Raw genomic sequence first — 26,017 nt, 5'->3', positions numbered from 1 at the left:
CAGGACCAGGACACTGGAGGCAAAGGACTGGTTTAAACAGGAAAATGTCATGTAGTTTTATTAAAAATAAATGTTTCAAAAAAATCACTTTCAAAAGGATTTCAAAATACTAAATAAAATACCTAGCTCTCCTCAGAGCATAATCACTGGCGATCTCTTAAAAACTGCACGCAGAGACATAAAAATGTGTTGTAGACATTCTAACCAGAAAGGGGAGAGACTGAAGAATCTTTCAACAACAGCTGTATTAATATGTGGAGACATGAGGTCAACCATCACTCAGGGTGCATGGTAGGGACCAATGATACAGTAACAACAGCTGTATTAAGATGTGGAGACATGAGGTCAACCATCACTCAGGGTGCATGGTAGAGAGACCAATGATTCAGGAACTGTTAAAGGAATTTGATATCCTAATGATAATAATTAGCAATCAATAAGCCTTGACTAATCCCCAGGGTTTGTAAGACACTGGGTTAATAATAATTAGGCAAGGACTGAGCTTTCTGCAAAAGGTTCATACGGTTTTATTCAGAGAACGTTCTGAGGTCCCAATAACAAAGACATTTATTTTATAGTTCACTCCTTAACCTCTATGGGCTAGGTGGGACGCTTGCCGTGTCAATACTGCCCCCTAGCCCTAACAGGTTAATTACGCACATACATCCACACACAAACAGTAGATATATGAATCCCTCCCCGGATTTCAAACAATCATTAATCACTATCCAGCGCTCCTTTCCCCCGAGATTAGAGAAAACTTGAGGGTCCCTCCCGGTTTTCTCCAAAGTCTCTCCAAGTTGCTAGGTCAGGTAAAACAGATGTCTACTGTTCTCTTATCTCCCTGCTAATACACACACACACATTTTGTCCCAGTCTCTTCACACACATCTACAGTTCCCTTAGGCCCACTAATCACACACACAGTTCTCTCCCTTCCGGGTGTCTAATAGACCTTATGGGACTAACGTTCAGTACTTTATTTATTCATTACCCATGCTACATAACTACTAATTAATAATGGATTATTGATTAATTTACCTTTATTAGATAATTCTCTTATCATTCCACCCTTAATAACCTGTTAGGGCTAGGGGGCAGTACTGACACGGCTGGATAAAAAACGTACCCGATTTAATCTGGTTACTACTCCTGCCCAGTAACTAGAATATGCATATAATTATTGGCTTTGGATAGAAAACACCCTAAAGTTTCTAAAACTGTTTGAATGGTGTCTGTGAGTATAACAGAACTCATATGGCAGTCAAAACCCTGAGACAAATCCTGACAGGAAACTGAAATCTGATGTGTGGATATCACTTCAAACATTTGCCATTGAAACACACAGTGGCTTGCGATTCATTTAGCACTTCCTAAAGCTTCCACTAGATGTCCCCAGTCTTTACAAAGTGTTTTGAGCCTCCTACCATCAAAATTGACTGAAAGAGAGGATGTTTACCTTGGTCACAGGAAATGGGCCATTACCATTGTGACGTCGGCGCCCATGGGTACTCTCCCTTTTCGAAACGTTTTGAAAGACAATGCAACCATCCCAATGGAATATTATTGAAGCCCTGGTTGAAAAAGCCCCTAAAGATTTATGTTATACAACGTTTGACATGTTTGAACGAACTTAAATATTTTTTTTTTGCTCATTCCTGACGACAAGTCAGACGCAGACGGTACATTTTCACTAGCCTTCGGAGCGCGCTAACGCTATTGGGACATAAAGTATTAACATTTCCTGGTTGGATTTCTCTCAGGTTTTTGCCTGCCATATGAGTTCTGTTATACTCACAGACATCATTCAAACAGTTCTGGAAACTTTAGAGTGTTTTGTATCCAAATCCAATAATAATTTGCAAATATTTGACTCTGGGCCCGAGTATTAGGCTGTTTACTCTGGGCATGCTTTTTATCCAAAAGTGAAAATACTGCCTCCTAGCCCAGACAGGTTAAGCTTTTAGAAAGTACAGGTTAACCTTTTCAAAGTACACCTACAATTGGCCTAGGAGACATGTTTAATTTCCTCTTTAGTGGTCTGGGTTTATTTTAATTTCTTATTTAGGGGTTTATCGAGCTCGCTTGTAGTGTTGACAGTGCTTACTTATAGTGCAGCTGTCCAATGCCCCCGGACATTACTGTTTCATATACAACAGCCCTAAGTTCACTACAACAGGGGGGGCCATACTCTATGAAATGTTCAAACACATTCCCCAGTTCAACGAGGTCCCTACACATCAATCATCATGACAGCTTTACTTCAAAGGAACAGATGCACTATCTGGTTAAGTATGATCTCCAATTAGAGACAACGATGACCAGCTGCCTCTAATTGGAGATCATCCCAAAAAACAACAACATAGAAATACAAAAACTAGAACATAACATAGAAAATCTAAAATAGAAAAAAAAAACTGTCACGCCCTGACCTACTATACAAAATAACAGCTTTCTATGGTCAGGACGTGACACTCATTCATTAATAGCATTATAGATATGTACTTCAAAGAAACTGTTACCCTTTAGATATTCTAACAACTGTATTTAATGTATTCCATATTAATGGTCCTAACCTGGGAACTAAAATCTTTGTCTCCCTCTAGACGTTGCATGCAGTTCTCTCTCCCTCCCTTGCTCTAACTTCAACCTCACTGGCTCCCTCCCTGCACCCCTCCCTCCCTCGTTTCCTCCCTCGTTCCCTCCCTCTCTCTAACCCCTCCCTCTCTCTAACCCCTCCCTCCGTCTAACCCCTCCCTCCCTGTGACCCCTCCCTCTAACACCACCCCTCTGGCAGAACCAGGAAGTCCCTCCCCCTCCCACAAACTATTTTCTGAGGAAACGAAACTGATCTGAGTCTCTGTCTTGTCTGTCTGTGTGAGAGTGAACAACCGTCCAAATGGCTCAGCAGGGAGTTCTGCTGGACCAGGACCAGTTCTGTTGTTCTGTCTGTCTGGATCTACTGAAGGAGCCGGTCACTACTGCCTGTGGACACAATTACTGTAGAATCTGTATTGAGGACTGCTGGGATCAGGATGTTCTGAAAGGGGTCTATAGCTGTCCTCAGTGCAGAGAGACCTTCACTCCAAGGCCTAATCTGAGGAAAAATAACATGTTGGCTGATATGGTGGTGGAACTGAAGAAGACAGGACTCCAGGCTGCTCCCCTTCCTGCTCTGTGCTATGCTGGACCTGGAGATGTGGCGTGTGATTTCTGCACTGGGACCAGAAAGCAGAAAGCCCTCATGTCCTGTCTGGCATGTCTGGCCTCTTACTGTGAACCTCACCTCCAACCTCACTATGAATTTCCTGGTTTCAAGAAGCACAAGCTGGTCAAAGCCACCGCACAACTACAGGAGAAGATCTGCTCTCATCATGACAAACTGCTGGAGGTTTACTGTCGTACCGATCAGCAGTGTATCTGTCTGATGTGTACAATGGATGAACATAAAGGCCATGATACAGTGTCAGCTGCTGCAGAGAGGACTGAGAAACAGGTAAGACCAGAACAACTTCTTGGTGACTGTCTGTTAAAAAAAATAATTAAAGATACAGTAGGAACTAAATCTGTTTGAATATGAAATCATTCAAATGAAATTGAAATTGATCCAAATATGAACACAAACCTTGAGTATATAGATATGTTAACCCAGATTCTCCAAATATATCACCATTTTCTAAAGTCTGTTAGGTTCTGAACAGACAGAGTGAAAACTCAAACCAAGTTTATTCACTCACTTGGGTCATACAGCTGCAAAGATAATGGTATGATTACCCAAGAACATATATTTATAACCTCATTCTAGGCGGGGTCAACTGCTTACACATCTAGACAGCCAATTCATCTCTGTTGCTAGGCAGGAACTGAATTGGTTCCTGTCACTGGTGTAGTCATGGCCCTGCCTGATGCTAAAACCTTCGTGGGTGTGGAAGTGTATGTGTGTGAGATAGGACTGTAGTAGGAGGGTCGTTGTGGTGGGACTCTCTGGCCCCCCTCCCAGAGGTTTCTTCTCACTTCATCTGTTGACTTGACCTGAAGACAAATTCCTGGCTCCTCCCTAGTTCTGCAGCTGGCCTGCCTTATCAGGAACTGAAACTAGTTGCCCTTTGCCCCCCTCTTTAGGAACATTTATATTCAACAATAACATGTTTGAACAGAATATTTCAGCACTTCCCCTTGTCTCTCTCAGTAACTTTCCATACACCAAGTTCCTATCCACCCTTCATTGACCCCAACATATACATTCCTTATACATGTAAAGTCATCAATACGTTATAGTATGGTAACATGAATAAGTATATTTCTTGATAGAATCCAACAAGTCAAACATCATTATCATTTGTTATCAAACATCATTATCATTCGTTATCAAACACCCAATCAACTCCCTGATTTGTGTTCTGTTAAAACTATAATCATTCACACGACAGACACTTACTCAATATTTGTAGGGGATGAGTCAGCAGAAGGTCCAGCAGAGATTCCAGGAGAGAGAGAAGGAGCTGAAGGAGCTCCAACAGGCTGTGGAGTCTCTCAAGGTGAGCATTGTTGACCAGAGGAGACACACCAATTCACTTCTCTCCTCCAGTCAGAGAGAGAGAGAGGGGCCCCTCTCCAATCCCACTGACCCCACTGTTGGGAACAGGCTGTCTGGACCCCTTTCAGAGAATAGACTGCTTAATGTAACTGACAGGATATGAACCCAGGTCTACCGTGGGATAAACCAACATCTTGACCATTACATCAATAGAACATTCCCTATTGGGCCGCCACTGATTTAGAAGTCAAAGGCAGGGCTACCTCATCACATAACCATGAGTAACCATGACTGACTCATGTCCCCTATACATTAACATGGAGCTCTCTCTCAATTCAATTCAATTCAATTCAAAGGGCTTTATTGGCATGGGAAACATATGTTTACATATGAACAGAAGTGAACAGTAAACATTACACTAACAAAAGATTCAAAGGAATAGAGACATTTCAAATGTTATAATTCAATTGGAAAACAGAGTTTTTTTGTGGTTTCACGGTGGGTGGGACTTTCAATATTTGTTTGTGTTTCTTCTGACCGGAGAGAGTGGTCGCTCCGTGTCACGCAACTTTGGTCAAGATCTGTTTCTTGTTTTGCTCTTAGGAACAGGGCACCATTGAAAGGAGTGATTTCTGGGGTAGCGTTAAGTGTGGAGGTGGAGCAATTGAAGTTGAAGACTCTTGGTGTTTGTGATGCCCACCGTTTGGTGTGAAGCAGACCCGGTGGTGAGCGTGGTGAAACAGAGGAGTCACTGTCAGCATTTTTTAATTTTAAATATATATATTTTTTCACCTTTATTTAACCAGGTAGGCAAGTTGAGAACAAGTTCTCATTTACAATTGCGACCTGGCCAAGATAAAGCAAAGCATTTCGACAACATACAACAACACAGAGTTACACATGGAGTAAAACAAATATAGTCAATAATACAGTAGAAAAATAAGTCTATGTACAATCTGAGCAAACGAGGTGAGATAACCTCCGCTAGCGGAACGCCTCACCAATATCCAATGGTAGCGCCTGGCGCAAAATACGAAAAACCTTAAAAATGCTATAATTTCAATTTCTCAAACATATGACTATTTTATACCATTGGAAAGATAAGACTCTCCTTTATCTAACCACATTGTCCGATTTCAAAAAGGCTTTACAGCAAAAGCAAAACATTAGATTATGTCAGGAGAATACCCAACCAGAAATAATCACACACCCATTTTTCAAACCAGCATATATGTCACAAAAACCAAAACCACAGCTAAATGCAGCACTAATCTTTGATGATCTTCATCAGATGACACTCCTAGGACATTATGTTATACAATACATGCATGTTTTGTTCAATCAAGTTCATATTTATATCAAAAACCAGCTTTTTACATTAGCATGTGACGTTCAGAACTAGCATACCCACCGAAAACTTCCGGGGAATTTGCTAACAATTTACTAAATTACTCACGATAAACGTTCACAAAAAGCATAACAATTATTTTAAGAATTATAGATACATAACTCCTCTATTCACTCGATATGTCCGATTTTAAAATAGCTTTTTGGTGAAAGCACATTTTGCAATATTCTAAGTACATAGCCCAGGCATCACGGGCTAGCTATTTAGACACCCGGCAAGTTTAGCACTCACCAATATCAGATTTACTATTATAAAAGTTTGATTACCTTTTGTTGTCTTCGTCATAATGCACTCCCAGGACTGCTACTTCAATAACGAATGTTGGTTTGGTCCAAAATAATCCATCGTTATATCCGAATAGCGGCGTTTTGTTCGTGCGTCCCAGACACTATCCGAATGGTAAAGAAGGGTCGTGCGCATGGCGCAATTCGTGACAAAAAAAATCTAAATATTCCATTACCGTACTTCGAAGCATGTCAACCGCTGTTTAAAATCCATTTTTATGCCATTTTTCGCGTAAAGAAGCGATAATATTCCGACCGGGAATGTCCATTTAGCTAAACAGAGGAATGAAAACAAACCTTTACGGTCGACTTTGTTTCAGCCAGAGCCTGCAAAGCCACGATTCCGCTTTTTGCCGCCTTCTGAGAACCTATGGCAGCCGTAGGAAGTGTCACGGGACAGCTAAGATCCTCACTCTTCAATAAACAGAGACAAGAAGAACGACACCTTGTCAGACAGGCCACTTCCTGAATGAAACCTTCTCAGATTTTGGCCTGCCATATGAGTTCTGTTATCCTCACAGACACCATTCAAACAGTTTTAGAAACTTTAGGATGTTTGCTATCCATATGTAATAAGTATATGCATATTCTAGTTACTGGGTAGGAGTGGTAACCAGATTAAATCGGGTACGTTTTTTATCCAGCCGTGAAAATACTGCCCCCTAGCCATAACAGGTTAACTGCCTTGTTCTGGAGCAGAACGACAGATTTTTACCTTGTCAGCTCAGTATTCGATCCAGCGACCTTTCGGTTACTGGCCCAATGCTCTATCCACTAGGCTACCTGCTGCCCGGCCAAACACTCTAACCACTAGACTACCTGCTGCCCTTTCACAGAGTCCTAGTTTACTATTACATGTGAGTCATTTAGCAGACACTCTTATCCAGAGCCACTAGGGTTAAGAGCCCAAATCTGCCTAAAAAAGGCAATTTACTGATTTTTCACCTAGTCTGCTCGGGGATTCGAACCATCCACCTTTCAGTTACTGCCCAACGTTCTTAACCACTAGATTACAAACCACTAAATGTTTAACACAAAGTCAAATGGTAGTAGATAAATGGTAAGCTGGTTAAATAAAAGACTGCTGTTATAACTTTCAGACTGCCATTGTTTTGGAGAAATAGGGACATGTCTATTTCTCCAATTATCTGTAATAGATGTATTTATTTTAATGGTTTGAAGTTCTTCACCATTTTAATCAGGATAACCTATTATTTCTAATGATGTAAGTTTGAGTAGCTTAGTTATGGTATGTCTGTTTATTTCACTAAATATCTCACAATGTGTAAATTTAGATGTTTTCATGTCGGACACCATTTTAATCAGGAGAATCTCCTCTTTCTAATGACATAAGGTTGGGCAGCGTCCTCTGCTGTCATCGATCACTAGACCAGAAATAGTCAGAAGTTGCCGTTTTTTTCCTACTTCCTGGTAATGCAGACATAAACACACTTGGCACCATCGAGTTGCGGATGTTTACTTTCTACACCAGTTATTTTTCAGTTTGGTCCTAAGAACAGGTTTTAGTGGTCAAATAAAAAGGTAGACATTTGTTGGTGCCATTTAGGGGAAATGGAATTCTAAGGATCATTCCAGTCAGAAGAGGCTCTGTGAAGGTTCGTTTCAATTCATTTGCTATGGCCTCGCTAGTGTTCCAGCTCAGACAACGTTCTTTGGCCGTTTTGACTCGTTCTATTGTCCAGCCTACTAGGACTCAGGGGACAGAGGCTGGGTCTAGCTCTGCTATAGGGCAGGCTACTGGAGGGGGTAACAGGAGGGAGGAGTGTAGAGCAGGGCCAAGTGGTGTTTTGTACCTGCCTGACCAGGAGGGGGTACAAGGCCTGGTGGACCTGGAGAGCAGGGTGGCAGCGTTCTGACTCAATGAGGTGCAAATGCTACTGTACCTACTGTCTCTCTCTCTCTCTCTCTCTCTCTGTCTCTCTGTCAATTAAATTCAATTTGCTTTATTGGCGTGACGTAACAATGTACATATTGCCAAAGCTTATTTTGGATATTTACAATATAAATAAAAATGAGAATCAAAATTGTCAACGGGACAACAGTAACAACTATAACCAAGGGTCAAAATAACCATACATTCAACAATAACAATAAGCATATAGTAGAGGACATGTGCAGGTTGATTAGTCTGTCAGACACTGTCCCTCAACTTATGGCAGGCAGCAATGTAGTGCGCTTCCAAACCACAGCTCTCTGCGTCCTCCCTAACAGGACGGGTAGCCTATCCTCATCAGAGAGGTCTTTGAAACCTTGAATAAGGGTTTCAAATTTGGGATAATGACACCCTAATTGTTTTATATTTTTACATTTTGTCAGGAAATGCAGCTCCGTCTCAAGTTCTGCTGTTGTGCAGTGGTTGCACAGCCTTTCCTTTACAGGGAGCCAGGTTTTCCTGTGTCTACCCTTCTCAATGGAAAGGCTGTGCTCACTGAGCTTGTACTTTGTCAAGGTTTTTCTAAGGTTTTGATCAGTAACCATGGTCAAATATTTAGCCACGGTGTACTGTCGATTTAGGGCCAGGTAGCACTGCATTTTGCTTTGTGTTTGTGCTTGTGTTTCCCAATAAGCAATGTACACAACACCCTGTCGTTCTCCACCAACATCAAGGCGGTGACCCGATCCTGTAGGTTCATGCTCTACAACATTCGCAGAGTACGACCCTGCCTCACACAGGAAGCGGCGCAGGTCCTAATCCAGGCACTTGTCATCTCCCGTCTGGATTATTGCAACTCGCTGTTGGCTGGGCTCCCTGCCTGTGCCATTAAACCCCTACAACTCATCCAGAACGCCGCAGCCCGTCTGGTGTTCAACCTTCCCAAGTTCTCTCACGTCACCCCGCTCCTCCGCTCTCTCCACTGGCTTCCAGTCGAAGCTCGCATCCGCTACAAGACCATGGTGCTTGCCTACGGAGCTGTGAGGGGAACGGCACCTCCGTACCTTCAGGCTCTGATCAGGCCCTACACCCAAACAAGGGCACTCCGTTCATCCACCTCTGGCCTGCTTGCCTCCCTACCTCTGAGGAAGCACAGTTCCCGCTCAGCCCAGTCAAAACTGTTCGCTGCTCTGGCACCCCAATGGTGGAACAAGCTCCCTCACGACGCCAGGACAGCGGAGTCAATCACCACCTTCCGGAGACACCTGAAACCCCACCTCTTCAAGGAATACCTGGGATAGGATAAAGTAATCCTTCTAACCCCCCCCTTAAAAGATTTAGATGCACTATTGTAAAGTGGTTGTTCCACTGGATATTATAGGTGAATGCACCAATTTGTAAGTCGCTCTGGATAAGAGCGTCTGCTAAATGACTAAAATGTAAAAAATGTAAATGTAGTTTTGTTTTGACTGCGTTGTAATTTGGATTATTCTGATTGATTGGATGTTCTGGTCCTGAGGCTTCAGTGTGTTAGTAGAACAGGTTTGTGAACTCAGCCCCAGGACCAGCTAGATGAGGGGACTCTTTTCTTTTCTCAGCTCTTGGCATTGCAGGGCTTGGTAATGATATGAGAGGGGGTCACTGTATTTTAAATGTTTCCAAAACTTAATTGCTCTTTTTTGAGTTTTTATTATTAGTGGATATTGGCCTAATTCTGCCCTGCATGCATTGTTTGTAGTTTTCCTCTGGACATGTAGGAGGAGAATCTTACAGAACTCTGCATGCAGGGTTTCAACGGGGTGTTTGTCCCATTTGATGAAATCTTGTTTTGCAAGTGGACCCCACACCTCACTGCCATAAAGTGCAATTGGTTCAATGACATATTCAATTAGTTTTAGCCAAATGTTAATAGGTATGTCAATTTGAATTAGCTTTTTAATGGCGTAGAATGCCCTGCGTGCGTTCTCTCAGTTCATTCACTGCATCATTAAGGTGTCCAGTTGAGCTTATTTATAACCTAAGTAATTGTAGTGTGTACAGTACTCTATATATGTTGTACCAATTGAGAACTTTGGTCTAATTCCCTGAGATCTGGATCTTCTCTGGAAAATCATTATTTTAGTATTTTTGGGGTTTACTGCCAGGGCCCAGTTCTGGCAGTACTGCTCTAGCAGGTCCAGGCTCTGCTGTAGGCCATGTGCTGTGGGTGACAGCAGGCATAGGTCATCTGCGAAGAGTAGGCATTTAACTTCTGAATTGTGGAGACTAACACAATTTGTTAATGTAAATATTGAAGAGTGCAGGGCTCAGATTGCAACCCTGGCAAAGGCCCCGCCCCTGGTAAAGAATTCTGTTATTTTCTTACCAATTTTAATGCTGCACGTATTGCCAGTATACATTGATTAAATTATGTCATATGTTTTACCCCCTACACCACTTTCAATAATTTTGTAGAACAGTCCTGTATGCCAAATAGAATCAAATGATTTTTGGAAGTCGATAAAGCAAGCGAATATTTTGGTATTATTTTGGTGGACATGTTTATCTATTAGGGTGTGTCAGGTGTAAATATGATCAGTTGTGCGATGTTTTGGTATGAATCCAATTTGGCTTTTACTCAAGACATTGTGCTTATTATTAAGGAAGTTTAGAACACTTACATTGATAATGCTACTGAAAACCTTCCCCAGGTTACTGTTCACACAAATGCCTCTGTAATTGTTAGGGTCAAATTTGTCTCCGTTCTTAAAGATTGGGGTTATGAGTCCTTGATTCCAGATGTCAGGGAAATAACCTACACTCAGGATCAAATTAAACAGTTTTAATATAGCCAATTGAAATTTTGCACTAGTGAGTTTGAGCATCTCATTTAGGATGCCATCAGGTCCGCATGCTTTTTTAAATTTGAGAGCCTGAAGTTTCTTATAGAGCTCCTGGTCAGTAATTGGGGAGTCCAATGGATTTTTATTGTCCTTTATAGCTTTTTCTAATCCATTCAACTTCTCATGAATTTGGCGTTGTTCTGCGTTTGTGTCAATTTGAACGGTGTTGTAGAGTGTTTTAAAATGGGTTGTCCATATGTCACCATTTTGTATCGCTAATTCCTCTTGTTTAGATTTTTTTTGTTTTTTCCAATTTTGCCAGAAGTTGTTTGTGTTTATGGACTCCTCAATTAGTGTCAGCTGCTTGCTGTTGTACTGTGCTTTTTTGGTTCTGAGTGTACATTTATAGAGTTTTAAAGTCTCACAGTAATGAAGGCATAATTCACCATTATTTGGGTCTCTGTGCTTTTGGTTGGATAGTGTTCTAAGTTTTTTCCTTATAATTTTACAATCTGCATCAAACCAGTTGTCATCTGTGGTCTTTTTTGTTTAGTTTTTTATCAATTTCAATTGTGTGTCGTGTCTTTGGCATCATTAAAACTGAAGACATATTTATCAAATAACTCTCTGTAATTATTATTACGTGATTAAACTGATTAATCGTGTAACTGTAATTAACTAGGAAGTCGGGGCACCAAGGAAAATATTCAGATTACAAAGTTATAATTTTCCTAATATAACTTTCAGATATTATAATATCTGATCTAACTGATGTAACTAATGAAGTATTCTATGACGTATTCTTAATGAATATGTGTCACGACTGTCTAGGACCAGTGGAGATGTGGAATCAGGAGCAGGAGACAGAGGGCCGGAGCAACTGTGTTTTAATAATAATAGTAACACGCAATAGCCGTAGGGCACCAGGCGCGTGGCGAAGTCTGCCAGGGGAAAAACACCTTCCCAAAATAAGCGCACTGGAAAAAAAAGCGCACGGGGCGCAGCTCGGCAATAATAATCGACAATAACAATTTACAATCACAACTGTCCTGAGTGGACAATAAACAATCCCGCACGAGAACCCCAACTGAAAATACACACTAAATAACCCCCCACTAATGACAAACACAAAACAGGTGCGAGATAGACAGACAAAACCAAAAGACACAGAAACAACGATCGGTGGCAGCTAATAGGCCGGCGACGACGACCGCCGAGCGCCGCCCGACCGAGGAGGGGCGCCACCTTCGTTAGATACTGTGACAATATGATTAATGATGTATTCTTTACCTCGTCAGTCTCATTCCAAATGTCGTAAATTGTTGGTTATCTGCACGAACCCAGTCTTCACTATGAGTCATCCATACATCAATTGTCTTAACCTGTTTAGGATAGGGGGCAGTATTTTCACGTCCGGATAAAAAACATACCCAATTTAATCTGGTTACCACTCCTACCCAGTAACTAGAATATGCATATACTTATTACATATGGATAGAAAACACCCTAAAGTTTCTAAAACTGTTTGAATGGTGTCTGTGAGTATAACAGAACTCATTTGGCAGGCAAAAATCTGAGAAGGTTTCATGCAGGAAGTGGCCTGTCTGACAAGGTGTTGTTGTTCTTGCTTCTGTTTATTGAAGAGTCAGGATCTTAGCTGTAACGTGACATTTCCCACGGCTCCAATAGGCTCTCAGGGCCCGGGAAAAACCTGAACAATGACGAGGCAGCCTCAGGCTGAAACACATTATCGCCTTTTCCAAGTGGCCCATCAGAGGACAATGGAATTAGGCGCGTGCCCGATTCGACCCAGTGATATATTTTCCTTCGGCTGTTTATCTAATTGCAGATTCCCGGTCGGAATATTATCGCTTTTTTACGAGAAAAAAGGCATAAAAATTGACTTTAAACAGCGGTTGACATGCTTCGAAGTACGGTAATGAAATATTTAGAAATCTTTTGTCACGAAATGCGCCGTGCGCACGACCGTTATTTACCATTGGGATAGTGTCTGGGACGCACGAACAAAACGTCGCTGTTGGAACATAACTATGGATTATTTTGGACCAAACCTACATTTGTTATTGAAGTAGAAGTCCTGGGAGTGCATTCTGACGAAGAACAGGAAAGGTAAGACCATTTTTCTTATAGTAAATCTGATATTGGTGAGTGCTAAACCTGCTGGGTGTCTAAATAGCTAGCCCTGTGATGCTGGGCTATGTACTTAGAATATTGCAAAATGTGCTTTCACCGAAAAGCTATTTTAAAATCAGACATATCGAGTGCATAGAGGAGTAATGTATCTATAATTCTTAAAATAATTGTTATGCTTTTTGTGAACGTTTATCGTGAGTAATTTAGTAAATTGTTAGTAAATTCGCCGGAAGTTTGCTAGTTCTGAACGTCACATGGTAATGTAAAAAGCTGTTTTTTGATATAAATATGAACTTGATTGAACAAAACATGCATGTATTGTATAACATAATGTCCTAGGTGTGTCATCTGATGAAGATCATCAAAGGTTAGTGCTGCATTTAGCTGTCTTCTGGGTTTTTGTGACATTATATGCTAGCTTGAAAAATGGGTGTCTGATTATTTCTGGCTTGGTACTCTGCTGACATAATCTAATGTTTTGCTTTCGTTGTAAAGCCTTTTTGAAATCGGACAGTGTGGTTAGATTAACGAGAGTCTTGTCTTTAAATAGCTGTAAAATAGTCATATGTTTGAGAAATTGAAGTAATAGGATTTTTAAGGTATTTGAAAATCGCGCCACAGGCTTCAACTGGCTGTTACGTAGGTGGGACGAATTCGTCCCGCCTAGCCCATAGAGGTTAAAATCATTTATTTACTAACTAGGTAATTCACAGAAATGCATAACAAACAGTAGATATCGTTACAAAGAAATGATAGAGGAATGTGCCCTAGTGGGCTAAACTGGCATGGCGGCTTGTTAGACAAAAGGAGAGTGGGGTCAGCTGAGAAGACACTACAGAGTTGATAGTTATAACAATTGAAATGCTAACCCTTTGCACATGAACGCTCACTCATTCGGGAATAATTGCAATCAATATATATATATTTACGATAAGTGTGTCATCGGGATCTTTGTTGAAAAGTTTGTTTCTGTTGGAGAGTCTGTCGGCCCTCTCTCGCTCAGTCATGGTTAGAATGGGTAGTTCAGAGTGACATTCATTCATGTCGTTATAGAATAGATGTTTTCGGCGGTTGTCGGTCTTCGCGTTCAATGATACCGAATTCCTAGCTGCAGACTAGTAATTAATATCAAAACTTGTTCTTATTCTGTCGGTATCGATAGTCTAAGAGTTTAACCTCTTGGGGCTAGGTGGGACGCTAGCGTGCCACCCGTGGTGCACTCCATCAACAGCAGGTGCATTTCAAGAGCGGCAAATTTGAATCCAAATAAATGTCAAAATTCAAATTTTTCAAAAATACAACTATGTTACACCATTTGAAAGATAAACATCTCCTTAATCTAACCACGTTTTACGATTTCAAAAAGGTTTTACGGCGAAAGCATAAATTTAGAGTATGTTAGGACAGTACATTTACAAGAGTTGTGTGTAATGTTTTGTCAAGTCAAAGACAGGGTCACCAAAACCATAAAACCAGCTAAAATGATGCACTAACCTTTTACAATCTCCATCAGATGACACTCCTAGGACATTATGTTAGACAATGCATGCATTTTTAGTTCTATCAAGTTCATATTTATATCAAAAAACAGCGTTTTACTATGGCATTGATGTTGAGGAAATCGTTTCCCTCCAATAACCGGCAGTCAAGTCAGCGTCACAAATTAAATAATTAAAATTAGAAAACATTGGTAAAATATTATATTGTCATTTAAAGAATTATAGATTTACATCTTTTGAACGCAATCAACTTGCCAGATTTAAAAATAACCTTACTGGGAAATCACACTTTGCAATAATCTGAGCACTGCGCCCAGAAAAATACGCGTTGCGATACAGACTGGACGTCATGTTGGGGAGATCTAAAATCGAAAATACTATGTAAATAATCCATTACCTTTGATTCTCTTCATCAGATGTCACTTCCAGGTATCACAGGTCCATAACGAATGTAGTTTTGTTCAAAAAAGCTCATCATTTATGTCCAAAAATCTCCGTCTCGTTAGCACATGATGTAAGCCAGCCGGACTTCTCGTCATGAACGAGGGGAAAAAATATATTTCCGTTCGTTCAAACATGTCAAACGTTGTATAGCATAAATCATTAGGGCCTTTTTTAACCAGAACATGAATAATATTCAAGGTGGACGAATGCATACTCTTTTATAACGTATTGGAACGAGGGTACCCAACATGAACTAGCGCGCCAGGTGTCTAATGGGACATCAACGTTCCATGGCTCTTGTTCGGTCAGATCTCCCTCCAGAAGACTCAAAACACTTTGTAAAGGCTGGTGACATCTAGTGGAAGCAATAGGAAGTGCCAAAATATTCCTAAACCCCTGTGTTTTTCAATGGGATAGGTTTAAAGTCAATACAACACATCAGGTATCCACTTCCTGTCAGAAAATGTCTCAGGGTTTTGCCTGCCAAATGAGTTCTGTTATACTCACAGACACCATTCAAACAGTTTTGGAAACTTTAGAGTGTTTTCTATCCATATATAATAAGTATATGCATATTGTAGTTACTGGGTAGGATTAGTAACCAGATTAAATCGGGTACATTTTTTTTATCCAGACGTGCAAATGCTGCCCCCTAGACCCAACAGGTTAACCACGTGGTATGGCTAAAAGTTCAACAAGAGAAATGCATGGTCAAACCTTGGCCCTCTCGTTATTGAGGTAAGCTGGTCTCCAACCTTTAGCCAACTCGTAATTGAGGTAAGCTCGGTCTGGTGATAGAAAACCTAGGCGGGTTTTATTCGGAAGAGCAGAAAAAGGCTGTCTCATGACGCCAGGTCACATCTGTGTCCCTGGGCATGCCAATGACTTAGTGAAACTTTAAACAGAAATACAATTCTCTCACATTAACATCATTAGATAGCATCCCATCATCTCACAAATAGCTTCATCCTTATTCATTCATTTTACACAGCCATTAGATGTAAGTCTTATAACTGAGGCTATTATATTAACAGCGCCATGGTAATGTGGCCGTATTGTCTCTCATGAGTTTCACAAAATTGTACCAAACGGACCAGTTCGTAACTGGATTCTTCACCGATCTTTTATACCTTCTCCAGAACATAAATATCGTTCGGTTCTCCAGTTCTGTGAGGTGGAAGACTCCTTTGTTCTCTATACTGTGGCCATGAGGAGAGAATCTTCTCATAGGAATTTACGGCCGCTCTCCCAGAGCCTGGTGTCAAAGTATAGAGGTCGGGGGATGGTGCATAGAAAAGGCCTGGTGCAGAGGGAGGGGGGTCAACTGTGCTCGCTGTACCCAAAGAGGGCAACGTCATGACATGTGCCTGAATATATAGTTGATGTTTTGTACTGCTAGATTGATGCCTTCTTTGCTGTGAGTGAATGTGGTATCCAGAAAGTTATCTAAGAGTGTTTTGATATTTTGGTTCCAGGTTGCTTTCTGGTATTCTTCTGCGCTGTTTTGGGCCCATCTGTATGTATGAATTTCTGATGTTGTACAGCTTACTGGGCTGTGAATGTGTGGTTGTTTCCATGTCTGTTCTTTTGAGGAACAACGTAATTTGGCTGTGATCAGACAGAGGTATTAGTGACTTGACAGTGAATGAGCTGAGAGAGAAAGGGTCAATGTCTGTAATCATATAGTCTTCTGTACTGTGGCCAAGAGGTGAGCAGTAGGTGAATCTACCCAAAGAGTCCCCCCGTAACCTACCATTGACAAAGGACAGACCCAGGATTCTACAGCGCTGAAAAAGATCCCTTCCGTTTTTGTTGATGGTGCTGTCACTGTTGTTTCTATGAGGGAGAATTAAGACAGTTAGAAACAGTATGGCCTGTAATAAAGCTGTCCCCTCGTGTGCTCATTAGATCAGGTAGTGTTCCTGTGTCGCATTTGTGTCCCCACAGATGAGCACATTTCCCTGGGCCTGGAAATGACACGTCTCTTCCTCAAGGGTGGGGAACATCTCCTCTGAGTAATATGGGGTTTCTGAGGGGGGGATATATATTGCGCAAAGGAACACATATTTTTCTGTCAGTACAAGTTATTTTTTCAGTTTTAACCAAATTTGATATTTACCAATTTTGAGGGGATCAATTAGATGTTCGGATTTGTACCAAATGATCAGTCCTCCAGAGTCTCTGCCTCTATTGACAGAGCTGTGTTTCTGTGATGACACAATGACCTCTGTGTAGCCTGTGGGACAGTGAGTGACAACATCAGCCTTACACCATGTCTCCTGCAGAATGATGATGTCAACATCTTTCAGATGTTTGTTGAACTCCAGTGCTAAACTCTTCAGTCCAAAGGTTGATGAGTTTAGACCCTGAATGTTCCACATGCTAACTGATAGGGATTTCATGTTGCAAAAAGAAAGAATAGCAGTCAGAAATACCGTAACTACTAACTAATAAGTTGTTAAGAGATAAACAGGATAACAGCTAACATTTTTTCTGTTATATAAATATTCCTATTCATATAAATATTCCTATTCATTGAACAAGTAAATTCTAGAACAATAGGTGTGTGTGTGTGTGTGTGTGTGTGTGTGTGTGTGTGTGTGTGTGTGTGTGTGTGTGTGTGTGTGTGTGTGTGTGTGTGTGTGTGTGTGTGTGTGTGTGTGTGTGTGTGTGTGTGTGTGCCCGCGCGCGTCCGTCCGTCCGTGTTTAGTGCAGATGTACTGGAGAAGCGGTTTAATCTCACTTAATCTTACAGGGTTCTCCTGTCCTCTGACGACCTCTGCGTAGCTGCGCTGGTCCTGCTGTTGGGCCCTGTGGAGTGGAGGAGGGCCAGTTCTGGGCCGTGGGGCTTCCTCTCTGGTCTGGTAGGGGTGGTGGTCTGGTGTGGGGTAGTAGGCTGAGCCCGGTCCGGTCTGGCTAAGCCGATGGAAGTGGTGATGCTCTGGTGGTGGGTGGGGCCTGTGGGGTGCACTGGGTCTGGTGGGGCGTTGAGGGGGCCTGGGGCTCCTTGGTGGTGCACTGGTATGGTATGGGTCTCTGGGTGGTCCTCTGTCCAGTGCGTAATGGGGTGTTTGTCTACCAAGTGACACGTCCTTTAGAGACTTGGCAAACATCCCATTCTGTCTGCTTCCTCAGGTGGGAGTGGTCGTGCAGATGCTCTGGGGTGATTGTTGGGTGGTGAACAATGTGTAAGTTCGGGAGTAGGCCACACCCTCTGGTGATGTCAGCGTTGACTTTCTGAATGGTACGGGGATGAAAGTCTTTGCGGGGCAGCAGAGTGGAGATGGTGATGTGGGAGTTGGGGAACCACTCAGAGGCCCTCTCTGCTACTCTGTTGACCAGGCTGCCTACTCTCTCCTGTTCCTCTCGCAGGTTGTTGGTGCCGGTGTGGGAGTTGGGGAACCACTCAGAGGCCCTCTCTGCTACTCTGTTGACCAGGCTGCCTACTCTCTCCTGCTCCTCTCGCAGGTTGTTGGTGCCTGTGTATAATAATGTGGCCTGGTGTGCCAAAGTCAGGCTGGGACAGGATGTGGAGTTTATCCTGTGTTTTTGGGCACCATATTTTGCACACCTTGTGTTGGGGAAAGAGTTTATCTTCTTGGATGAATTTCCCATTTGAGTCAATGAGGATGGCCACCTCAGTGGGTTTTACCAGATTAGTGTTTACGGTCTGGGGCTGGAGTACACAGGGCCTGTGTACATGGAGGGGTGTGTGGGTGTGTGTCAGGGGGGGCCAGATAGCTTCTCTCTGTAGTAGGTGTCTCCATATGAGCCTCCTTGTGACTGGGGGTAAAGTGTTGTCGGTATGGGGGGGATTGTGGGTAAAGGTGGGGTTGTTAGGGGTGGTGAGGGGCTGCAGCTTCTCTCTGGGAGTCTCTACAGACAACTCCTTTGCCATCTCCTCCTTTACCTCCTCAAGAGCTGTGGTAAGGCTATCTCTCAGCTCCTGGACAGAGTTCTTCAGCTGGGTCCTGCACTGGTTGATCTGGTCCTATAGAAGCTCTGTGTCTGGTGGTGGAGTAGCTGGGGCCTGCTCCTTCAGCTCAGTAACCCATATCTCTAACACAGCCAGCCTCTCTTTCTCTTTCTCTTTCTCTGTCTGTCTGTCTGTCTGTCTGTCTGTCTGTCTGTCTGTCTGTCTGTCTGTCTGTCTGTCTGTCTGTCTGTCTGTCTGTCTGTCTGTCTGTCTGTCTGTCTGTCTGTCTGTCTGTCTGTCTGTCTGTCTGTCTGTCCTGTCTGTCTGTTCTCTCTCTCTTTCTCTCTCTCTTTCTCTCTCTCTCTTTCTCTCTCTTCTCTCTCTCTTTCTCTCTTTCTCTCTCTCTCTCTTTCTCCCTCTCTCTCTCTCTCTCTTTCTCCCTCTCTCTCTCTCTCTCTTTCTCCCTCTCTCTCTCTCTCCCTCAACAGCACTCTGCACAGGCAGCAGTGGAGGACAGTGATCAGATCTTTACTGAGCTGATCCGCTCCATTGAGAGAAGGAGCTCTGAGGTGAAGGAGCTGATCAGAGCCCAAGAGAAGGCTCAAGTGAGTCAAGCTGAAGGACTCCTGGAGCAACTGAAGCAGGAGATAGCTGAGCTGAGGAAGAGAAGCACTGAGCTGGAGCAGCTCTCACACACAGAGGATCACATCCATTTCCTCCAGGTAACTAAACTGTCTTGTTACATGTGACATGAAATTAACTTAATGTGAAACTATTAATCTCAAACATTATGTTTTCCTGTCTGTCCCTCTCTCTCTCTCTCTTTGTCCCTCTCTCTCTTTGTCCCTCTCTCTCTCTCTGTCCCTCTCTCTCTCTGTCCCTCTTTGTCCATCTCCCTCTCTTTGTCCCGCTGTCCCTCTCTCCCACTTTGTCACTCTCTCTCTCTCTTTGACCCTCTCTCTTTGTCCCTCTCTCTCTCTGTGTCCCTCTCTCTCTCTGTGTCCCTCTCTCTCTCTGTGTCCCTCTCTCTCTCTCTCTGTGTCCCTCTCTCTCTCTCTGTGTCCCTCTCTCTCTCTGTGTCTCTCTCTCTCTCTGTGTCCCTCTCTCTCTCTCTCTCTCTCTCTCTCTCTCTCTCTCTCTCTGTGTGTCCCTCTCTCTGTCTCTGTGTCCTCTCTCTCTCTCTCTCTCTCCCTCTCTGTCTCTCTCTCTCTCTCTCTGTCTCTCTCTCTCTCTCTGTGTCCCTCTCTCTCTCTCTCTCTCTCTGTGTCCCTCTCTCTCTCTCTCTCTCTGTGTCCCTCTCTCTCTCTGTGTCCCTCTCTCTCTCTCTCTGTGTCCCTCTCTCTCTCTCTGTCCCTCTCTCTCTCTGTCCCTCTCTCTCTCTGTCCCTCTCTCTCTCTGCCCCTCTCTCTCTGTCCCTCTCTCTTATGTTGTCCTGTCTGTCTCACTGTCCGTCCCACTCTCCCTCTCTCTGTCCGTCCCTCTCTCTCTCTCTACGTCCCTCTCTCTCTCTGTCCGTCCCTATCTCTCTCTCTGTCCGTCCCTGTCTCTCTCTCTGTCCGTCCCTATCTCTCCCTCTGTCTGTCCCTATCTCTCTCTCTGTCCGTCCCTATCTCTCTCTCTGTCCGTCCCTCTCTCTCTCTCTGTCCGTCCCTCTCTCTCTCTGTCCGTCCCTCTCTCTCTCTCTGTCTGTCCCTCTCTCTCTCTCTGTCCGTCCCTCTCTCTCTCTCTGTTCATCCCTCTCTCTCTCTGTCCGTCCCTCTCTCTCTCTCTGTCCGTCCCTCTCTCTCTCTGTCCGTCCCTCTCTCTCTCTGTCCATCCCAATCTCTCTCTGTCTGTCCCTCTCTCTCTGTCTGTCCGTCCCTCTCTCTCTCTGTCTGTCCGTCCCTCTCTCTCTCTGTCTGTCCGTCCCTCTCTCTCTGTCTGTCCGTCCCTCTCTCTCTGTCTGTCCGTCCCTCGCTCTCTGTCTGTCCGTCCCTCTCTCTCTGTCTGTCCGTCCCTCTCTCTATGTCTGTCCGTCCCTATCTCTCTGTCTGTCCGTCCCTCTCTCTCTGTATGTCCGTCCCTCTCTCTCTGTCTGTCCGTCCCTCTCTCTCTGTCTGTCCGTCCCTCTCTCTCTCTCTGTCCGTCCCTCTCTCTCTCTCTCTCTCTCTCTGTCCGTCCCTCTCTCTCTCTGGCCGTCCCTCTCTCTCTCGGGCCGTCCCAATCTCTCTCTGGCCGTCCCTCTCTCTCTGTCTGTCCGTCCCTCTCTCTCTCTGTCTGTCCGTCCCTCTCTCTCTGTCTGTCCGTCCCTCTCTCTCTGTCTGTCCCTCTCTCTCTGTCTGTCCGTCCCTCTCTCTCTGTCTGTCCAACCCTCTCTCTGTGTCCGTCCCTCTCTCTCTCTCTCTGTCCGTCTCTCTCTCTCTCTGTCCGTCCCTCTCTCTGTCCGTCCCTCTCTCTCCCTGGCCGTCCCTCTCTCTCTCGGGCCGTCCCAATCTCTCTCTGGCTGTCCCTCTCTCTCTCTGGCCGTCCCAATCTCTCTCTGGCCGTCTCTCTCTCTCTCTGTCTGTCCCTCTCTCTCTCTGTCCGTCCCTCTCTCTGTCCGTCCCTCTCTCTCTCTGTCCGTCCCTCTCTCTCTCTGTCCATCCCTCTCTCTCTCTCTCTCCATCCCTCTCTCTTTCTGTCCGTCCCTCTCTCTCTCTGTCCGTCCCTCTCTCTGTCCATCCCTCTCTCTCTCTCTCTGTCCGTCCCTCTCTCTCTCTCTGTCCGTCCCTCTCTCTCTCTCTGTCTGTCCCTCTCTCTCTCTCTGTCCGTCCCTCTCTCTCTCTCTGTCCGTCCCTCTCTCTCTCTCTCTCTGTCCGTCCCTCTCTCTCTCTCTTTGTCCGTCCCTCTCTCTCTCTCTGTCTGTCCCTCTCTCTCTCTGTCTGTCCCTCTCTCTCACCCTGTCCGTCCCTCTCTCTCTCCCTGTCCGTCCCTCTCTCTCTCTGTCCGTCCCTCTCTCTCTCTGTCCGTCCCTCTCTCTCTCTGTCCGTCCCTCTCTCTCTCTGTCCGTCCCTCTCTCTCTCTGTCCGTCCCTCTCTCTCTCTTTGTCCGTCCCTCTCTCTCTCCCTGTCCGTCCCTCTCTCTCCCTGTCCGTCCCTCTCTCTGTCTCTGTCTCTCTGTCTCCGTCTTTCTCTCTGTCCCTCTCTCTCTTTCCCTCTCTGTCTCTCTCTCTCTGTATCTCCCTCTCTCTCTCTCCAGAGTTATCAGTCTCTCTCCAGTATCAGTAAGTCTTCAGACTTACCGAGCATTGTTGTCCGTCCTCTTCAGTACTTTGGAGATGTGAGTAAAACTGTGTCTGAACTGAGAGAGAAACTAGAAGACTTCCTTAAAGGAGAATGGACCAAGATCTCCACTACAGGTGTGTTGAAAACAATAAGAACATCAACTTTAGACCATTGAAAGTTCCCTACTAGTCATATACATGTGGAATATGGTATGATGATAACATCCCCTCTCTCTGTCTATGTGTTTGTGTGTCTGTAGTGAATATAGTGGATGTTGTACTGCCTCCACAGCCCAAGACCAGAGAACAGTTGTTACAATGTGAGTCTCTTTATAGTGAAGTAACTAACAGTATATTATTACTGACACCTAACAATCCCTCTAGAAATATGTAGCAATAGTAGATCTAATCAAAGACTGGCTATCTATCTGACTCCTCATATTTCTCTGATTTGATCTCTGCTGTGCTCTAATCAAAGTCAGGGTAGATACAGAACCTGACTTAACTTATTGTTCTGACTCCCCTCATTGGTCTCTGCTCTTCTCCCAGATTACTGTCAGCTCAAACTGGACCCAAACACAGCACACACACTCCTCTCTCTGTCTGAAGGGAACAGAAAAGTGACACGTACACGCCAAGTCCAACCATATCCTGACCATCCAGACAGATTCACCAACTACTGTCAGGTTCTGTGTAGAGAGGGTCTGTCTGGACGCTGTTACTGGGAGGTGGAGTGGAGTGGGGAGTGGGTTTATACAGCAGTCTCATATAAAGACATCAGCAGAACAGAGACAGATGCTGGATTTGGATACAATAACAAGTCCTGGAGTTTACTGTACTGTAGAGGTGGTTATTGTTTCAAACACAATAATGTTAAGACTAAAGTATCAGGCCCTCAGTCCTCCAGAGTAGGAGTGTACCTGGATCACAAGGCAGGTACTCTGTCCTTCTACAGTGTCTCTGACACAATGACCCTCCTCCACAGAGTCCAGGCCACATTCACTCAGAACCTCTATCCTGGGTTTAGGCTCTATGTAGGGGGTACTGCTGAGCTGGTTAAACTGTAGTAGGGTCCACATAGATACTAGTCATGCTGGTGTAGTCTATAGCTGAGCTGGTTAAACTGTAGTAGGGTCTACATAGATACTAGTCATGCTGGTGTAGTCTATAGCTGAGCTGGTTAAACTGTAGTAGGGTCCACATAGATACTAGTCATGCTGGTGTAGTCTATAGCTGAGCTGGTTAAACTGTAGTAGGGTCCAAATAGATACTGGTCATGCGGTGTAGTCTATAGCTGAGCTGGTTAAACTGTAGTAGGGTCCACATAGATACTAGTCATGCTGGTGTAGTCTATAGCTGAGCTGGTTAAACTGTAGTAGGGTCCACATAGATACTAGTCATGCTGGTGTAGTCTATAGCTGAGCTGGGTAAACTGTAGTAGGGTCCACATAGATACTAGTCATGCTGGTGTAGTCTATAGCTGAGCTGGTTAAACTGTAGTAGGGTCCACATAGATACTAGTCATGCTGGTGTAGTCTATAGCTGAGCTGGGTAAACTGTAGTAGGGTCCACATAGATACTAGTCATGCTGGTGTAGTCTATAGCTGAGCTGGTTAAACTGTAGTAGGGTCCACATAGATACTAGTCATGCTGGTGTAGTCTATAGCTGAGCTGGTTAAACTGTAGTAGGGTCCACATAGATACTAGTCATGCTGGTGTAGTCTATAGCTGAGCTGGTTAAACTGTAGTAGGGTCCACATAGATACTAGTCATGCTGGTGTAGTCTATAGCTGAGCTGGTTAAACTGTAGTAGGGTCCACATAGATACTAGTCATGCTGGTGGTGATGGTCCCCAGATGTGATGATTCATTCTACTCTGTTTTATCTACAATGATTTAACTGATTTGATCTTCAGATGTTCTGAATTAAAATAAACATTCAATGTATTCATATTTATTATAGTACAATGTTTTAATCTTGTACGTTTCCATGAATCATGATGTATGGTGTTGATGTATATTGGTTGTCATTCAGAACCATTGATATATTTTCTCAATTGGTCAAGTTTTCCGTAGTGGCATTGAACAGATAGTTACTAAACTATATGGACTGGTTTCCTGGACATGGAACAGATAGTAACTAAACTATATGGACTGGTTTCCTGGACATGGAACAGATAGTAACTAAACTATATGGACTGGTTTCCTGGACATGGAACAGATAGTAACTAAACTATATGGACTGGTTTCCTGGACATGGAACAGATAGTAACTAAACTATATGGACTGGTTTCCTGGACATGGAACAGATAGTAACTAAACTATATGGACTGGTTTCCTGGACATGGAACAGATAGTAACTAAACTATATGGACTGGTTTCCTGGACATGGAACAGATAGTAACTAAACTATATGGACTGGTTTCCTGGACATGGAACAGATTAAGTGTGAAAAAACTATGTTCAATGTAGATGTCCAGGAAACCGGCCCTAAATGTGTCATCTTTCATCCTCCCATACTGCTCAGTCCAGCAACATTAAACCTGTCCAGCAGGAGGTGCTATTGACCAAACAATAAAACCAGCAGATATCTTGACTTGCCACTCAGTATATCAGTAATGTTCAGAATAGTACTTTAATATAATTGGAGATTGATGGTCTTTTTAATCCACTATCCAGAGTCAGGAACAGATGAAGTTAGGTCTGCTACTGTTTAGTGATTAAATATGATTTATGGTGATGGGAAATAAAAAATACAACACTTGTTATTTATTCCAAGGTGTGTCTTTAACTTGTACATGGATTGTGTGGAGGTGAGCTAGTGGTGTGGGTGAATATTCCAGTTGTGTTTAGGCATCTTCATGTCTGACATCCCCCAGTTCTGTTCAGACCCATTGAACTGGGTCACATTCTAAATGGTGACTTGTATTGATAGTCCATACTGGACCTAACTGTGGTTAACCAGACTGGAGGGGTTCTGATCACATATTCCCTCATCTCCACAACTTTACCTGATGTCTGTCTGTCTGTCTGTCTGTCTGTCTGTCTGTCTGTCTGTCTGTCTGTGTGCATTGAAAGCAGACAACCTCAATATAGTTTAATTCCTGTAGTTATCAGAACACATGGGGTGTGTAACAATTATCTCCTTTCTCTCTAAGTGTGAACTTGTCCACTTCCCTTCATGTATTCAAAGGAAATGACTGGTATATGTAAACTCCCTCTACCCCATGCCAACACCAATCCAATGATTTTACATTTGTGAGGAGTAGAGAAGGAAAGCTACACTTCAGGAGGAAGGAGAGATTATTGGGACGCCCCCATGGAGAGATGATAGAGGGATGTGAAAGAGGAGAGAGGTAATGGTTGTACTCTCCCATGGAGAGATGATAGAGGGATGTGAAAGAGGAGAGAGGTAATGGTTGTACTCCCCCATGGAGAGATGATAGTTACATTCAAGGAATTATTATTGTATTAAAGTAAATCTCCCTCACTCCTATGAAAGTCATTGACGTGTTGGATGAGATAGGACCCTGCCTTCACCTGGGGATATTTGTTGGACCCATCACAACAGGTGATGAGGGCCTCAACGTCCATCTGCACAAAGAAAGCCAGGGACTGCAGTGTGCTCCAGTCTCCAGCAGGGGGCAGTAAAACCCTATGGACCTGAAAGGGAAAGTGAGGAGTAAAAATCAAAGGTGAATTTACATTGATGTTTCCACAGAGACCTGAGTCATATTCACTAGGCACCAAACTGAAGAAAATCAACTGAAACAGGGAGGTACTAACTGAGCAAGAAATTATTTTGATGTTTGTACTTTT

The 26,017-nt window shown here is 43.6% G+C and overlaps 1 protein-coding gene across 1 annotated transcript; it reads left to right on the top strand.

The window, feature by feature from the left end:
• The first annotated feature begins 2,841 nt into the window (after window positions 1-2,841).
• On the top strand, window positions 2,842-24,966 carry LOC123724512 (tripartite motif-containing protein 16). The gene is made up of 6 exons (XM_045688411.2): window positions 2,842-3,496; window positions 4,452-4,538; window positions 19,447-19,680; window positions 22,175-22,334; window positions 22,460-22,519; window positions 22,749-24,966. The coding sequence occupies exons 1-6, from the start codon at window positions 2,900-2,902 to the stop codon at window positions 23,264-23,266; spliced, it is 1,656 nt and encodes a 551-aa protein (XP_045544367.1). The 5' UTR covers window positions 2,842-2,899; the 3' UTR covers window positions 23,267-24,966.
• The last annotated feature ends 1,051 nt before the right edge of the window (window positions 24,967-26,017 follow it).

This window comes from Salmo salar, chromosome 10, assembly GCF_965601325.2.
Source record: "Salmo salar chromosome 10, fSalSal1, whole genome shotgun sequence".
In the NCBI taxonomy this organism is placed as follows: Eukaryota; Metazoa; Chordata; class Actinopteri; order Salmoniformes; family Salmonidae; genus Salmo; species Salmo salar.
The sequence above is the reverse complement of the archived record's forward strand: the minus strand, read 5'-3'. Positions and strand labels throughout refer to the sequence as shown.

Bases quoted from the DNA above. Each gene is read 5' to 3' on its own strand.
- LOC123724512 (XM_045688411.2), top strand. From the start codon at position 2,900: ATGGCTCAGCAGGGAGTTCTGCTGGACCAGGACCAGTTCTGTTGTTCT. The intron at 3,497-4,451 runs GTAAGACCAGAA...CAATATTTGTAG, and splicing joins CAGAGAGGACTGAGAAACAG to GGGATGAGTCAGCAGAAGGT. The intron at 22,335-22,459 runs GTGTGTTGAAAA...GTGTGTCTGTAG, and splicing joins GACCAAGATCTCCACTACAG to TGAATATAGTGGATGTTGTA.